The sequence below is a fragment of the Limanda limanda genome, chromosome 13, assembly GCF_963576545.1.
Source record: "Limanda limanda chromosome 13, fLimLim1.1, whole genome shotgun sequence".
Lineage (NCBI taxonomy): Eukaryota > Metazoa > Chordata > Actinopteri > Pleuronectiformes > Pleuronectidae > Limanda > Limanda limanda.
The window spans coordinates 6,953,382-6,971,336 of NC_083648.1; the positions used below are offsets into that span (position 1 = coordinate 6,953,382).

A 17,955-nucleotide genomic window follows, 5' to 3' on the forward strand; every position below is an offset into this window, starting at 1 on the left:
TGTGAGTTCACTGGTGTTGCAGCTGTTTCGCAACCAAAACATTGCAACACACCTTTTCAAAGATAAATATATTTTTAAAGGAAGGGACCAGTCCAACCAGTTGCACTGATCCTATTTATACTATTTTATTCAAATTTTGTTTTTGTTTTTTTTGGTCGTAATTACTTGAGCATTGCTAGAAGAGAGCCTGTGACTCAAGGATTGCATTGCCAGCGACTGCTTAATGTTATTGTTGTGCATTTGATGATAAACTCTTGAATCCTGAATCTTGAATCGTCGACGCAAATGTGCGTAAAGTCTAATTTATATGAGACAGTTTAAGGTTTAAGGATAGAAAACCCGTGGTTCACATAAAAAATAACGTTTTTAAAGCCCTATAAGACAAATTGTGATTTGTGAATATGGGCTATACATATCAAATTTGATTGATTGATAAAAGTGAAGATGTGCATATGTGTTGCATGAAGACACTAAATAAAAAACCTTACACCAAACCATGATACTAGTATATTTTTTACAGACTACAAGCTCTTACGAGCATAATGTTATCGTTGTGCATTTGACAATAAACTCTTGAATCTTGAATGCTCGACGCAAATGTGCGTAAAGTCTCATTTTAGAGACAGTTTCAGGTTTAAGGATAGAAAAGAGAGAAAGTGATACAAATAAAAACTCTGTTGGACACAAAGTAGCGAGTGTGGATCATTGTATGGATTCATGTGATTATATATATATATATAATATTCAGGCTGTGTGAGTTCACTGGTGTTGCAGCTGTTTCACAACCAAAACATTGCAACACACCTTTTCCAAGATACACATATTTTTGTTAGAAAGGAACCAGTCCAACCAGTTGCATTGATCCTATTTATACTATTTTATTCAAATTTTGTTTTTGTTTTTTTTGGTCGTAATTACTTAATTACATTGCTAGAAGAGAGCCTGTGACTCAATGATTGCATTGCCAGCAACTTCCTAATGTTATTGTTGTGCATTTGATAATAAACTCTTGAATCCTGAATCTTGAATCTTGAATCCTCGATGCAAATGTGCGTAAAGTATAATATATAAGAGACAGTTTCAGGTTTAAGGATATACAACTAAAAAAAATAACGTTTTTAAAGCCCTATGAGACAAATAGTGATTTGTGAATATGGGCTATACAAATCAAATTTAATTGATTGATAAAAGTGAAGATGTGCATATGTGTTGCATGAAGACACTAAATAAACCTTACACCAAACCATGATACTAGTATATTTTTACCGACTACAAGCTATAAACCGACTATAATGTTATTGTTGTGCATTTGATAATAAACTCTTGAATCCTGAATCTTGAATCCTCGATGCAAATGTGCGTAAAGTATCATTTATAAGAGACAGTTTCAGGTTTAAGGATATAAAAGGGAGAAAGTGATACAAATAAAAACTCCGCTGGACACAAAGTAGCGAGTGTGCTGTGTTGTGTCTCTCTGCTCCGGGACGGGGACTAAACCCACCGAGGAGGACACACCACTTCCATGCACACGTCCCCTTACGTCCCTGCTAATGTCCCCAAGCTTAAAATAAAGCGATCCTGGTGGAAAAAGGAGTGTGAATCGAACTGGGATCGGTGGTGGAGGAGCCGGTGTGCGGTGTGGTGTCGCGTTGAGGTCACTCCGCTCGCTGCCTGAATTCCCCTCTTTGTGTTTACACATCCGGGTTTTCCCTGCTCGCAGCCCATTCCCCATTTAGAAGCCATTTTGGACACAGATCAGTAACATGCATGTAAACCCGGAGCGACCTCCCGACGCAGCGGCAAGAAGACGACCCGCGTAAGAGAGAGAGAGAGAAAGAAAGAGAGAGAGAGTAAGAGAGACCCTCCTTTACCCGGGGAACAGAGCTCCAAGCCACCGCCTCGCCTCGCTTGTGTGCTCCCCAGGAACCGGTGCTCGGGCTCGGCTGTGAATCCAGAGGACTCACCGCCGCCGCCTGGAAGTCAAACCCCCTACCGGAGCTGCCGTGGTTCTTCCTGCCCGACATTGTTGCTCGGTCGTGGGGCTGCTGCCACGCGTAGAGCCGCTGGTGGAGGCACCAGGAGGAGGAGGAGGCGGACAAGGCCCCGTGGTGGTCCCCTCGCCGTGGGTTCGATCCCCGGACCCATGCTAGGGGCCGGAGGAGTGTGAATGCTGGCCACGGACACGAGGGAACATGTCTTTTTCATGGCTGACTTGTTCACTTCTTCTGGGAACTTTGTGCGCAGGTAAGCGTGGTTCTCTCTCTCTCTTTTCCACCTTTTTATTATTAATAATAATATTATTATTTTAACATTTTTTACACGTGTAGCGTAATTGTTGCAGACCCGCAAGCGAGTTTTACGTCAGTTTGAACTTTGTTATCCAATTCTCCCCCCCACCACCCTCACCCACCACCCAACCCCCCTTAATCGCCTTTTCTCCATTTGTCCCTTAAACGCACCCCCCACCACCACCACCCCCCCACACTACCCACCCAACCCCCTACTCCAGCTTTTTATTACACCAGTAGCTGCTTCTTTCAATTTAAACAAAAACAACAATATCCTTTACGTGCTTTTAAAACGCTTTGTGCACCCCCTTCCAAAAATTAAAAAATAAAAACACACACATTTACAAATCCAAAATTTAAAACTGTTGCCTGCCTACCCCCCCCCCCCCCTTGTTGTATTAACATAGGCAGGAATAGAAAGCAAGCAGCTGCATCAACATCCTGAAACCTTAGAGGCTCCATCTCTCTTGTTGTGTAGCTCTTGTGATGTGTTGTGTAGCTGCTGCTGCTGCTGCACCCTGACTTCCCCTTCTCCTCCTCCTGTTTTCCTCCTTCCATTTCCACAAATCAATGGCGTTGGATTCGACATCAGCTGTTCTTGTCCCCAGTCAGGTCCTCACCCTGGTTGAGGTTACTGTTACACACACACAGACACACACACACACACACACAGAGAGAGAGGAGATAGCTCCTGTTCCAAACTCACCACGTGAAATTGAGCATGATGGTTGTTTTTCTTTTGTTTGTGGCTCTTTCTCGCCCCCCCCCCCCATGCAACCACACACTGGCTGATCTTCATGTGCACATTTCACCTTGGATTCCACCAACAACAAACACACAACACCATTTCCTCTCCACCTCCACCCCCCTACCCACCACCACCACCACCACCTTTCATGCAACGTGTGTGCTTTCCCCTACAGTTGTAATAAAAAATTAATTGTGGCACAGCTGTCTCTCCTGTGTGTGTGCCAAATTGCGCACAGGGGCTAATGCCTTTATGGTTTATAGATTACCAGTGTAGTGTAGTAGTAAGCTGCTTCTGCACAATTCTCCTTGTTGTGGTGTAAGCCTGGGTTAAGTGACACGGTGGTGGTGGTGGAGAGGGGGGGAGGGGGGAAGGATCTAGTAGTAAAAGTCCTCCTGGATCATGTGACCACCACAGATATCAGAAATGCCATCCCGGAGCTTCAATGGAGCACACAGAGCATCACTGTTGTTGTGTGTCTATTTTTAATATCTCCCTCCCTTTTTTTGTTATTTTTTAATATTGAGCATTGATGGTTTGCTGGGTGCATTCACCCTCTGTGTCCCCCCCCCCCACCACCACCACCCCTGTGAGCCATAATGAAATCCATTGTACGGCTGCTGGACAACTGAATGCACGTATGTTGAAGTGGATGGGAGCCTGTGTGTGTGTGTGTGTGTAATGGGTTGGTGGGGGTAACACTGGGGGGATGGGCAAGCCTCCTATAGGCATGGATTTAAAGAGACAGGCACTATTTTTTCCCCCTGAACAAAGCTCAGGCATGAATGTCCATAGGATATATTGTGAATGACACGTACGGCTGCGTGTTATCAGCCGCTACACGTCTCCTATCCGCTGCTCGAGTGTGTGTGGCCAACCCTTAATCCATAAAAGATGAATATTAAAAAATAAAAAAGCTTCTATAAGGAATTCAACATTAGGAGACTGACGGCCATTGTGAGGTTTTTTCGGCTTGGTTTCCCCTTAAAGAAGCAGCTCTTATCTGTGCTTTCCAGATGTGTCACACTCCAGGAGGAGGCAGGAGTCGTTGTTATCTATAGAAGTAACGTGTCAGTGTGTGTCTGTGTGTGTGTGTTTTTCTACACCACGACCCAGCAGATCATTGTTGTACCATTGCTAATTAAATTCTGTCATTCCCCAACCCCAACCCCTTTTTTTGACTTGTCACTCTCGGACAAGAGTTTTTTAGTGAATGGTTGTATTTTTTCGAACTTTTATTAGAACAAATACCGTGACAGTGAGTCTCACAGAGCATGTGTTTGGGACAAATAAATGTATCTTAATCTTAATGTCATACAATATTACACACGTGAAGATAAAATAAAAATAAAGCACAAATGGCAGAAGAGTTATCCCAATGAGTTCACGTATAGTTTCACATTCAGTCTAGCTTGTCCAGTCAAATGTCAACAGAATGTTCATTTTAACAGATACATTATCACAGGTGTCCACTTTGCAAAGTAAATATCCATCCGCAGTCGTAGGCTTGCAGTTAAACTCTCCATGCAATTCACAGCCTCGAGCCTCTGGGTCTACGGCAGGTGGGTGGGGCTTGAGCCAGTTTACTGTGATCATTTTGTGGGCAATTAGCATCATAACTCTGATCATGTACAGTTTGTTTTTCCTTAGCCCCCTTGAAGGTGCAGTTCCCAAAATCAGCTGTTGTGGGTCAATCAAGCTGTCTAAGTTCAAGATCTCACTTAATCTCCCTCATCACCTCCTCCTAGAACTTCTTTAATTTAGGCCAATCCCAGAAAATGTGAGAAAAGTCGCCTATTAGACCATGGAGAGGCGGTGGACTAGTGGCATAAACTTGGTCTATGGGCAGAAAAGGTCTCTGGTTCGACTCCACGGAGAAACAACAAAAAGACGAACCTGGATGATCTGTCCAAAAATCCAAGAGGATTCTCCCTACCCTGTCTAGTGCCCCTGAGCAAGGCACCTTACTCCCCCAACATCTGCTCCCCAGGCGCCGTACATGGCTGCTCACTGCTCTGTGTGTCCTGCACCAGATGGGTTAAAAGCAGAGGTTACATTTCCCTCCTTGCATTGTGCTTGTCCATGTCTGTGCATGTGTTTGGGACAAATAAATGTATCTTAATCTTAACAACCTCTCCAGCAGAGTGATTGGTTTTAAGCAGAGAAAGTGTTCAGTGAGATTTCCGATCCCAGAGGAACTCCCGCTCTACTACAGCGAACCTCCCCAAACTTGGCCACGTGCCTTCAGAGAGACGAGGGCGGCTCCGCTCAAGTCATGTTTCTTGGTTTCACCGAGCGGATCCGGCGCCATATGTCCCGCTTCCGCCGCCACCGACGTTCAATTCATTACGGTGTGAGCTGACTGAGGCCTTCTGTCCATCGCAGGGTACAGTCTGGGCGAAGCCGAGACCCGGGAGTGCGTGTACTACAATGACAGCTGGCGCACGGAGAGGACCAACCAGAGCGGCTTCGAGCGCTGCGAGGGGGACAAGGACAAGCGGCTGCACTGTTACGCCTCCTGGCTCAACTCCTCAGGGACCATCAAGTTGGTGAAGAAAGGCTGCTGGCTGGACGACTTCAACTGCTATGACAGGTGGGTGTCACCGGGGCGAGGGTAGCGCCAACCTCTGCATTTATATCGTAGGTGTGTGTGGTTCGTGTCCAGAGTGAACGGATTCGCTCACCTCAGGGTTCAGTCCATCGTTATTACAGTGACCTGAGGGCGGAGATAACAGATCTGATGCTGACACAAGTCCTTCATTATCAAACCACTCGAACAAATCCTGGTTGCAGCGTCTCAAATGTGACAATCATCTTATCTATCCTTGGGTTTGTTTGCCCAGTGAAAGAAAAGCAGCATTTTAAAGATGTCCTCTCACACTGAAGGAAGGATTTGCGAAAGGCAAGTTGCGCTTTTGACGTTTTATAGTATATAGTACTGAAACACTCTGGTTTTACAGAAAAACATGACACAAACAAAGAGATACAGGATATAGATATTGGCAGATTAACATGACCCTTTAGAGATCCATTTGCTTTAAAGCATTTGTCTCGGTACACATGGTACATGGTTTCACTGCCACACTGCACATGGACCTTAGGCTACATCAATACTACATGAAGATAATGACACAGGGCTGCGACAAATACTTGTTTTCATCCTCAAGTAATCTATGAAACGTCCAAAGGTTTCTCCTTTTTACGATTAATGTTTCAAACCTCTCCAACGTTCATTTTACCTTGATTTCAAACAGTGAGAGGCAGTAACTCTACACATTTAAGAAGCTAATGAGCAAATCGTTTGCTATTGTGGAAAGTGAAATAACTCAAACCGTTGAATGAATCATCATAATTGCTATTCATTAAAATTCTGGCACACAACACGTACAATTCGTGTTTCATTTCATACAATAAATCAAGCAAACTAGAATGCAGCCATCCGCAAACACACGGAGAGAGAAAACAAATTATTCGGAGAGTAAGTTATTTAATATGTTACAGGATACAAACGGTGAGGCCGGCCACACAGGTTGAGGGTAGACTGCAGTCATTTCAAAATTAAGTTTCCCGTCCTTCTGTAAAAGCATTTACAGAAGCAGACTCCATTAGATGGGGGAGTGATTTCCACAAGTGGAGATTTATTTTTGGAAAATGCTGTGCAACCCAGCACAGCTCCTATTTATTCTTTCTGGAAATAACCAGGCAGCTCTGTGATGGCAGATAGATGCGGTGGCACCAGGCCGGCGCAGGAGGAGAATTTTACACCATCACAAGTCAGACATCAAACCATCTAATCTTTCATATTCGAGCCAGAGAGTTTTTGAAGTAGCTGGACTGCAGTAATCCCCCCCGATGACCCAGCCCAGGGACCTGCTGTTCCTGAGTGTTTCAGGTTCAAGACTAGAGGCGTTGAATAGCAGTTTAACGACAGCAGCTTCCATTGAGACCTTTGTTATTTGATGATGATCCTCATTAAATCAAAAAGGCAGATATTTAAAAAGCTCTGCCAGGATTAGATGCACACACACACACACACACACATACACACACACATACACATCGTAGGTTCAGATGCTGCCGCAAATATGTTGCCGGTTTCCAGGGAATTTGCACGGAGCCTGAAGTGCTGTTCGGCTGTAATTACAACCACAGGGGGAATATAATGGGACTCGCAAAAGTAAATTTGCTCCCGGTCAATTTAATCCGAGTGAAAAGCTCCGTAAAATAGTGGCAGACAATGAAAGGCGATTAAAAAAAAAAGGTGGGCAGGTTCGAGCGAGTCGAGCGACGATGTCACAAAGATTAATTGTGGCATTAAAGAGCAGAGATGTGCAGTTATTTTCGTATGGCATTAGGAATCCCGCGATTGCTCTCAATACGGAACACTTGCTGACTTAGGAGGAATGAGATCGTACATTCTCATTAAGAAGAAGATATTAATACCTCTACAAAGTGGTCTTTGTCGCCAGGAAGCAAAATAAAGGAGCGAAAAGGTCAAAGATTCGTTAGATGGGATAAACCTTTTATTTGCGGTGAAGTCACAGAAGCGCCGTCTAGATCTGGAAATGCAACACTGGTTTGTGATGTGTATTTTGATCCTGCTGTGAATTATTAAAGCATCTAAACGCGTCGCTTGTTTTGACATCTTATTTAACCGGCTGATTTTGTGTGTGTGTGTGTGTCATCTCATCTGCTGTTTTAGGCAAGAGTGTGTTTCCATGGACGATAACCCTCAGGTGTTCTTCTGCTGCTGCGAGGGCAACTACTGCAACGAGCGGTTCACCCACCTTCCTGACATGATTGGCAGCGGCAACCGAGGTGAGCGGCCGAACGCATCCTCCATATAGAACAAGCAGAAAATAGGTCTTTCCTTTCCCGCTCTGATTAGTGGGAGCTTATCCCTGCAGCTACAGTATTAGGAGAAGGAAAAAATGCCACGATTGTGATATAATGATCCCCTTTAAACACGCTTTGATTTTTTTCTCTCCCTTTTTTAAATGTTTGCTAAATGATCCCTTCTGAGCTTTGTGTGTGTGGAAAAATCACATCCCTTGCAATTTGCATCGCTGGTATTGTGTTGTTTTGCAAGCAAAATGCACGACTTAGGTTGAAGCATTCAGTTTTGAAGCGCTCCCACAGTCCGGCGCTGATACTCATCTGTCGAGAAGGCGACTAAGTGAAGCCTCTCACCCGCCTGTTTGCAGCGTTGCCACAGACTAATCACTTTCCAGTCGAGGATCAAGGTTGAGCAGTCTGGATCGCACGTCGCTCTGCTCTTTTGAATTCTGATCTCCGTCTGGGAGGGATGTTTGCCAATGCAGCCGCTATCCCGAACGCCATAAAGCTGACACGTCGTAATTATTATGCTCCTTGACAGTGAAAATCATGCCTCCACCTCGGGTGCCGTCCCTGCTCAACGTGCTGGTGTACTCCCTGCTGCCCCTGTGCGTGCTGTCCCTGGCTCTCGTCCTGGCCTTGTGGATGTACCGCCACCGCAAGCCTCCCTACGGCCACGTAGACCTCAGCGAGGTGAGACACTCAACCCTCGACTCTCATCTCAAGTGTGAGATCAGTCTCTTTCTTTTGTCGGGAGTTTCCCTCTCATCCACCGTGTTGACTGCTTGTGCTTCGGCCAATTACCCGGGTCATGTAGTATTTTGTGTCAGATTCGAGATGTGGCAGGAGAATGAGACGTGTATTTCCTCGTGTGTGATCTAGGATCCAGGACTCTCTCCTCCATCCCCAATGGTGGGACTCAAACCTCTGCAGCTGCTGGAAATCAAAGCCAGGGGGCGCTTTGGTTGTGTGTGGAAGGCCCAACTGATGAGCGAGTATGTTGCTGTAAAGGTCTTCCCTATTCAGGTGAGAAACCATTATCACTTTAAGGCTCTACTCTATATGGTTTTGTTGTCGAATGCCGTTTTGTCCCAGTTTGTGCCTTTATGATATTATAATAATATTGGCAGAAAAAAAAAGCAACAAAGATGTTAAATTACACTTATTGTTGTTATGAAGACGTTTGAAGAAACTAAAAAAGGTCTGTGTGGAACTACTTTAGACTGAAAATAACAGTAGTGTACATTCATAACCACAGCCCCTGCTGGCTGGCTGCAGTATAGGTCATAAACCCCACCTCCTCCATTTTAATGAATGGAGCTTGGACCAAACTAAAAAGTCAAGAGTTCATATTAACACACATTTTATTGTTGTTATCAAACTGAATTTTGGTTTTAATGTTATTTGATGCTGTAAAATGGGATTGATTTGTGGGTAGTGGAAGAAAGTGGACATGCTTCATCCCTCTTCACAGACAGTCCATGGTTAAAACTGATATTTATTTTGATTTACATTTAAGGAATAAGTAGGAGCCACATGGGGAATGGCTGAAAATCTCAAACTGTTATGTAGCTGACACACAGCTTGGAAATGTATTTTTATAACTCAGGTTTTTCCATGGATTACTGGGCTCATATTTTCTGTGAAATAGGCTGATTAGCTCTGTTGCTCGAATGTAATCTCAATATAAGAGGCACAAATGGAGGCTACTTCTACTTAGTGGATGGACCAGGTTATTTTCAAAAGAGATTATATAAATCCTAAACCTAACTCTGTGGTTTGTGTGTTATGATTTGTGCAGGACAAGCAGTCGTGGCATAACGAGCGGGACATTTTCTTGACTCCGGGGATGCGACACGAAAACCTCCTGCGTTTCATCGCTTCCGAAAAACATGGAAGCAACCTGGAGACGGAGCTGTGGCTTATCACCGAGTTCCATGAGAGGGTGAGAACACGTCTACTCCTACACATCCATATATACATATATATTTTTGTGTATATATATAGAGATAGAGCAAATTCATGGTGAGGTACAGGGGCTGCGATGTTGACCTGGACTTCTTTCATATATTGGCTGAGGCCTTTATTTACCTGAACAAAAGACGCTCGCAGCTTTTCATTAAAGATGGGATTTTATTACTTATGGCAGCTTTGCGGTGCCCTGTGTGCCTTTAAGAGATGTGTTGCTCAGATGGAGTTTAAAAATAATACACACATCTATGTCAAATACGACCAGCCTGAAGCCGTCTAGAACTCTGCTCAGAGCTCTGGTCTCAAACACTAAATGAAATAACCACAAGTGCAGCATTACAATAGTTCGATGACTTTTAAGACCTTTCTCACCTCGGACATTTCGACATGTGATTGGAAAATAAGGAAACGGCTCAGTTCCATTAAAGCTGCTTCAGGTTTCTGGTGTTTATTTTTGGGTACACTCGAACAGAACAGAGACATTTGCATGTTATCAGGGACTCGTGCTTTTCCTACCATGTCAAAGTGTCTGCTGAGAAAAAAGACCCATTTGGCCACAGTTAATTGCCTTTGTTCCGTGTGCTCCTTTGTCGTGACTGTTAAGTTAAACGCTTCCATTTTCATCAACACTTGTAAATGCTATTTTAAGCTCATTCTACATGAATTTTCCCTTCTCTGGTAATTCTCCCAGACTACACTATCCAGCTGGCCTGGAGCCGCGAAGTGAAAAATCACCTCTTCCTGCTCCTTTTGTGCGTTGAATGTCTGTTCTCAGGGTCACGCTCCACTAACTCCTCGCACTAAGATTCCTGCCGATGGATTAAAGATTAGATTCTCGGCCGGCTGTTAATCCTTGTCCCTGAATCTGCTTGTGTGTGCGCAGGGCTCACTGACGGACCACCTGAAGGGTAACATGGTGTCCTGGGGTGATCTGTGTCACATAGCGGAGAGCATGTCCCGCGGCTTGGCCTACCTCCATGAGGACATTCCCAGCTACAAGGGCGAGGGGCCAAAACCCACTATTGCCCACAGGTAAGAGAAACACGAACAGTTTCTGGCTTTCCTGAATCCTGTACTCGCTACGCTCAAATACAGTGACTACTTTTATCTTTGTACCTTATTTCCCAATTTCACCCTGGAATACAGGAGCTAATTTGTGTGACGTTGCTTCTTTCGAGTTACATCATTTTAATTCCCTCTGAAACTGTTTTCCCAGGGACTTCAAGAGCAAGAATGTGATGCTTGCCGATGATTTAACTGCGATCATCGGAGATTTTGGGCTCGCTGTACGATTTGAACCAGGAAAACCTCCAGGAGACACGCATGGCCAGGTATGAAATGACTGCTCTGTGTTTTTAATGTCTGCATTAACACTGATGTATGTACAAGTAACTCTATCCATGTTGGTTATTTAAAGGAGACATATTATGCCCATTTTTCCGCAGTTGATATGGTTCATTGGGGTCTTAATGAAATGTTTAACATAACATATTTTGGTCAAAATACCACAAGGATCATTTAAAACAGCACCCTTTTTACCCTGTCTAAAGCAGCCCTCCTCAGATTGACCAGTTTTGAGTGCCCCGCCCCCCTCTCACCCCTCCTCCCTCCTTCACGAGAAACAAGCGCCCAGATTTTTAGCTATCCATTACCTCTGTAGAAATATGGCTACTGGAGACGAAGATACAATATTGCAACCATATCGTTTTGAACCAGAGTCAGGTGGGCCGAAGCCTGGCTCCGGGGAGAGACAGCCCGGCTTCACCGGCCCGGTTAGCGAGACTATGACGTGTGTTCTGGTCGTAATCCCATTCGACGCCATCTAGCGTATCGTTTCTGACATAGAGGAACCACAACAAATCGCGGGAGTTATTTTTTTCCAGAGTTTTTGGGACGGTAGACATGCTAGATACCCAAATTAACGTGTAGAAGCACTACAAAAGTGGAATTTTAATAATATGTCTCCTTTAAGCATTACACAGTCTTTGCCATCAGTTTCTAAATTTGAACTTTATTTGTGTGACTCCAGGGATGCGATATATTTATTGTTTTTTTTTTGTTTTTCTTTTCCTCGAATATTTTCTTTCTGGTCTGTTTGAAACTGCTTTTAAAGTGTGATTCAGAAATAAAGAAAGTCTCAGTGTTTATACAGTAAGTAGGAGTCATGAATAAAGCAAACGGGTGGTTTCCTATTGCAGAGGAAAACCCTGAGAGATGGAGTTAATGATTCATCATGAAAAGAATTCTAAGTTGTTTATTCAGGCAGCCGGGTAACAGGAGAAGTTCGGAGACTGTTGCCTCAAATCGAGCCGGTTCCCCCTGCAGCCCATCTGCTTGTTGTTTGATACTATTAACAAACGTATGCCCTTGATACAATACATGACCGCACACACTCACAAAGACTTGAATCCATGTTTCCTGCCAGGTGGGTACGAGGCGCTACATGGCCCCAGAGGTGCTGGAGGGAGCCATCAACTTCCAGCGAGACTCCTTCTTGAGGATAGACATGTACGCCATGGGCTTGGTGCTTTGGGAGCTGGTGGCCCGCTGCACGGTATCTGATGGTGAGTCAAACAGTGCAGGAATGCTGCTTCCCCCACAGGTGATAGGTCACCGTGCCCTCAGGCCGACCTAATAAACAAAGGATTAGTTTTTTGTTTTGTCTTGAGGCGCCGTCTGACCCAGGTTAAAGGTGTAACGTGGGTAAAGTTACTGTTAAAATACAGAACTAGTTGTTATTCCTGCTCCATCCTTTTAAAATTCTGTGCATTACCTCTGTGTAACGCTTCCATCCTGTGGCCTTGCTGCGTCTCTTCAGGTACAATCGGCGAGTACATGCTGCCGTTCGAGGAGGAAATTGGCCAGCATCCCACCCTGGAGGATCTGCAGGATGTGGTCGTTCACAAGAAGATGCGTCCAGCCATCAAGGAGTGCTGGCTCAAACATCCTGTGAGTAACAGTGGAAGAGTAGCTCCTGGAGTTTCAACAGCAATCCCAGGATGCATTGCATCCTTTGTTCCAGTGGATACGGCTCAAACGTGTTCATAGTTCCATGAATCAGACTTTGTTGCTTTGGAATCTTTAGATAATGGAAAGTGGGGGATTTCTGGCTGGTTAAATTGGTCACCTTCTCTTTTGCTCTTGTTCTTTTTCTGCATCATCTCTACTTCGGTTTCTTCGGTGGCTCTGTCCTGATGTCAGCTCTGAGATTAGTGAATTAGCGAGCTGCTCTGGTTGTTGCTGTGTGACTTTTGCCATAAAGCAAGTCATACCAGCTAGGGTTGGGAATTGGCAAAAATGTGACGATTCAATAGTATTGCGATATTTGGACCACGATTCAATAGTATTGCGATTCTGCGATACTGCAATTATTGCGATTCGATTCTGCGATATATTGCGATTCATGTCCCACATATTATTCAAAGGCATTACAAAAAATGAGGAAAATAAGACCGCTCAACTCACTTGAAATGTCACATTTAATTCTGTGAACAACATTGTCTTCTACACATTAACTGAAGTGCAAAAACTAAGAAAGGGTAGTGCAAAAACTTTGTCCTTGAACATTCAGGACACAGGACCTTTGTAATTATTTTCTGAATAGGAGACCTCTAACATGAACGCTGGGCTCCCAGCACATAACTTACAATTATTTAAATACAATACAGTAACATCAAGCAGACATAATAGAATTACATAAACCTGAGAATAATCATATATATAAGAGAAAGCCTAGAGCTTCAATCAAATTGAGACAAATAAACAAATGTGTACTGCTGGAGTCCAGTCCAGTTGGCTGCAAGGTCATGACCAAAAATGTTAAATTCATTTGGGAATATTGGCATTTTTGGTCAGAAAAAGGAGTTGGTCAACATGCTCAGATGTTAAAGTGCTCCTCTGGGCCGTTACTATATCTCCTGCAGTAAAGAACATCCTTACAGCACACACACTAGGTATCTTTTAAATTCTGAAACTCTCCTTGTCATGCTTTGCCAGCCAGGGGCTGTTACATATATAACTTAAATAAAAAAAAAAATGCAATACTTTGTGCTACAGTATCGATATAATCGCGGGCGCAAAATATCGCGATACTGAACAGAATCGATTTTTTCCCCCAAAACTAATACCAGCACTGCACACCATAGTTATAGTGCAGTTCCAGGCAGCGCTGCGGCAATGAGCGCTTCATGTTTTGTGATATCATAATTAAGCTGTTATTTTAATGTGTACAAACTACATAGTGTTGCCTTAATAAGCTCTACAATTGTTAACTCTTCCAATGTCTGGGTTGTGCCTGCAGGGTTTGAGCCAGATGTGCGAGACCATCGAGGAATGCTGGGACCACGACGCAGAGGCGCGACTATCGGCCGGCTGCGTCGAGGAGCGCATCGGCCAAATCTCCAGGATGATCAGCAGCTCTACCTCAGACAACCCCGTCTGCATCGTGACGTCTCTCACCAACGAGGACCTACCTCCCAAAGAGTCCAGCACCTGAGCGGGGGGGGGACACCATCCTTCACCTGAGCTCCTGACTTTTTAATTTTTTCGAACCCAAACTCAGCGGATCTCCGTGAATATTTAAAAACATGAAAAAACAAACAAAACAACAACTAGCCACTTGAATGCAGCTGCTATTTTACCCCGATACTGGTATTTTTTTCCCGTTTTTTTTTTATGTTTTTCCCGTGTTTTTAAAGTCAGATCTTACTAACACATCCATCTGCTGTAGTTTTGAAGTAGTAATAAGCTATGCGATGGGCTGATAACACCCATGTGTCAAATCTTTTAATGTTTTCGTTACCTCATGTATTTCTTTTGTGTTAGTCGTTTTTTTTTTTTTTTTATTACCTCATCAGTTAGCGTTTTTTTTCCTGTCTTGGTCACGACCGTCTGTGGCCAAATGGAATGAATCTTTGCTCCAGACCTTGGACAACGTGCTGCACACCTCGGAGGAACCGTTTTGAGACTGTTAGACGAAATATATTCATCTTCCTCAGGGGTCGAAGCTTCTCGATTTTTACGCTCGAGGGTGCTCCCTTATTTTAAACCGGCGAACGCCTCAAAAAGAAAAGAAGAAGATCAAAAAGCAACGGAGCACAGCTGTTTCATCGCATGGGAAGGAGCTAAAAAGGAAGTTGAACAGTTGTACTGGACGTTTTTGAACTTTTTTGAAGATTCGGGACAACCGCCTTGTCCCCGGGGAACTACCTCTCAGGTATCCAGTAGGTTTCTTTGGAACATTTTCTCTAATTTTGAGAGCCAAGCTATCCAGCTCGCTATCATGGACATATTCCTGGATTCTTTTTATTCTGTTTTCTTTCTCTTTTTTTTTTTATCGTAGAAATTCAGAGTTACTCCTTTGCCAGTGCCAGGGGCATTGATGGATGCTGTCTGGAGTTGCAATGTTACACATTTTTGATTTTAAAGCGTGTGTGTGAGCTGCGTGTGTGTGTGTGGGTGAGCGAGCGAGTGCAAGAGAAGGTGAAGACAAAAATGAAATGAGATTGTTTTAGAGTGTTTTAACGTAAGAATCAGTTGGGTTTTATCCTTGCGAGGGCCATACTTGAGTAAGCAACATGTCTGTTTTTTAATTTTCATGGGTGTTTGTTCAATAGACTCAGTTCGGACACCAGTCCCCCAGATACCTCAGTCACTGTACGTCATGCAAGGAGAGCTCAGATGGTTGCCTTTGTCTCAAATGCAATGCCATAGTTGTACCATAACATGAATACCATACATTGAATGTCCGTTATGCTGCTGTGACTATTCCAGGATACTCAAGGATATGTAGATGTACATGTATTCTTTGTTAATATAACGCTAACATGTGATAACTATCCATGATATTATGTGAGGCTAATATTCTGTTTTTTGTGTTTTGTTTTTTTCCGACTGGGTAAGCCCTCAGCTGCTTACTCCTCCAGACTGACCTCAGATATTCTGACAAGTACCTCAGGCTTTTTCTACATGTATATCAAGTTGTGTTATGTATTTTATTGTGTTTTAGTAGTTGAGATATTTTATTGCCGGCTTGGCCTCTTTGTCTGTGGAGATTTGTTTTTAAAAATAGAGCCTGACCAGTTGGCACAGTGTTAATGCTGTACAAACCCTAAAAGAAGAGAGGCCCATTCTTGTAAATAGACGTGCACACACACACAGATGCGAAACACTGATCTGTTTTTATTAGGAAAAGAAAATACAAAATCAGGGCATTACAGTTCTCAGAAGTAGAAAGGGATTTCTCATTTCCACCCCTACACATTCAAAAAAAGTCATTTGGACAACTAAATTAGCCCTGTGACGTTTTTATCCTTTCTATCAGGAATTGCGGTTGTGTTACAGATTTTTATGAATAACGGTATCAGTTCCTCTGAATCAGAAGCTGTGTGGGTAGCACTTGCATCACAAAGTTTAGTTAATATCCTTAAAAGAAGAAGAAGAAAAAAAGGCAACAAGGAAATCGTAATGTTCGGGGCGGGCGGCTTCCGCGATTGGCCGCCTGTTTTAAAATGCCAGTATGAACAGTATTACCTCAATATTAACCTGCTGATGTGATGTTCAGACCTGTTCAGTGTTCAGCCATGTTGGACGACACACAGGCTCATCTGTTGTGCTTTGATTAGTGCTGTGCAAACATGGTGATTTATTTTAGATTTTTCTTTTTCTTTTGACAGTGGTCTGTAACGCTTGCTCTTGTGCAGTTTTGGTAACGAACATGCGGAACAAAAAGAAAAACATACATCAAATAAGACGGAACAATGTTTTTTAGTGTTTGGAAATTATCAAAGTGTCTCTAACCACTTGGTCGACTGGTTTTTTTGATGACGCAGCCCCGCTAGGAGTGATGTAAACTGTGGCGTATGCGTGGTCCAAGGGTCCAGCAATATTTATTATACAGCAATAGTCATTTGAACACCATGGTTCAAAGTCATTCAACTCACCTGTGACTTAGCGGTTTCCTCCTGGCGACCGGTGGAGTACATCTCATCACACCTGGATCACGTTCCGAAGAGGACACGTGTCAGTCGGGGGGGGTGGTTGAGCTTGTTTCGGCATGTGTGCGCTGAACGTGACCCAGGTGCTTCTTACGTATTGTGCCAGAAAAACAGCAAATGACTTTGAGGGGGAAAGTCTGCTGTGATCGGTGGTAACTTCCAAATGCTGTCTTACACCCGGCTCCTCTTAACAGAAATACCAGTTACCTCATGCAGTACCTCATTAGTGACACTAACACGGAGTCAGTCTCATCTTCGAAAAGAAAAAAACAAGAAAAATATCAGTTATCGTGTATATATTTACTTGACAAATGTAAAGGGTTTCTTCCTTTTCATGTGTGAATCCTGTGAAAGCAAAGCCTTTTTTTTTTTTTTTTGATTTTTACAGTCAACATATTGTTCATTTCTTCTGGTGTGAATGGATGTTGGACTGAACTGTGTGACCTTCCCTGTTTATGTGAACTGTGCGTGTGTGTGAGAGCGTGTGTGCGGGTATGTTGGTCGGTTTCACTAAAACAGTACGAATGGAAACTATCTGTGAGTTGAAATGCTTAGAAATATAAACTAGATGAGAATACATCCATCTTTTTGTATATTTAAATAAAGATACACTGATTAACCATAAGAATGAAATTCGACTTTGATTTTTTTCCAGTTCACGTTTGTCTCACACATCACATCACCTTCACATGAAAACGGGTCAGAACATACAACCAAGATGAAGCTGTGGAAAATACAAGTTGCATTACACAATTTGATTTTAACTTAAAGATTCTTATATGTCTATGGTCTGTGTAAAAATGTATGTACAATAAATATATGCAACACTTAGTATCTGACTGTAACACTAGAATCTCTCTTTAACACTGGGCTCAATTGCTACATCTGTGCACTAGGTGGCAGCAGTGGTAGCAGCACTTGATTGATTTGGTTGATTCATTTTTAAATAGCTTTAAATGAATCAGAGTGAAGAGACTGATTATTCATTTTACTGACCAACAATTTAAGAATATAGTCCAGTAGAAATTTAGATTCACACAGTATTTGATTTAGTCTTATTCCAAGGTACTAGTATTTTGAGTACAAGTACCATTACTACTACTACAAGCATTATTAA

General features: G+C 43.2%; 1 protein-coding gene across 1 annotated transcript; it reads left to right on the forward strand.

Moving 5' to 3' along the window:
• The first annotated feature begins 1,755 nt into the window (after positions 1-1,755).
• Positions 1,756-17,221, forward strand: LOC133018415 (activin receptor type-2B-like). Its single transcript, XM_061084777.1, has 11 exons — positions 1,756-2,244; positions 5,422-5,629; positions 7,739-7,854; positions 8,414-8,565; positions 8,755-8,898; positions 9,674-9,817; positions 10,727-10,875; positions 11,060-11,174; positions 12,269-12,407; positions 12,662-12,792; positions 14,144-17,221. The coding sequence occupies exons 1-11, from the start codon at positions 2,193-2,195 to the stop codon at positions 14,336-14,338; spliced, it is 1,545 nt and encodes a 514-aa protein (XP_060940760.1). The 5' UTR covers positions 1,756-2,192; the 3' UTR covers positions 14,339-17,221.
• The last annotated feature ends 734 nt before the right edge of the window (positions 17,222-17,955 follow it).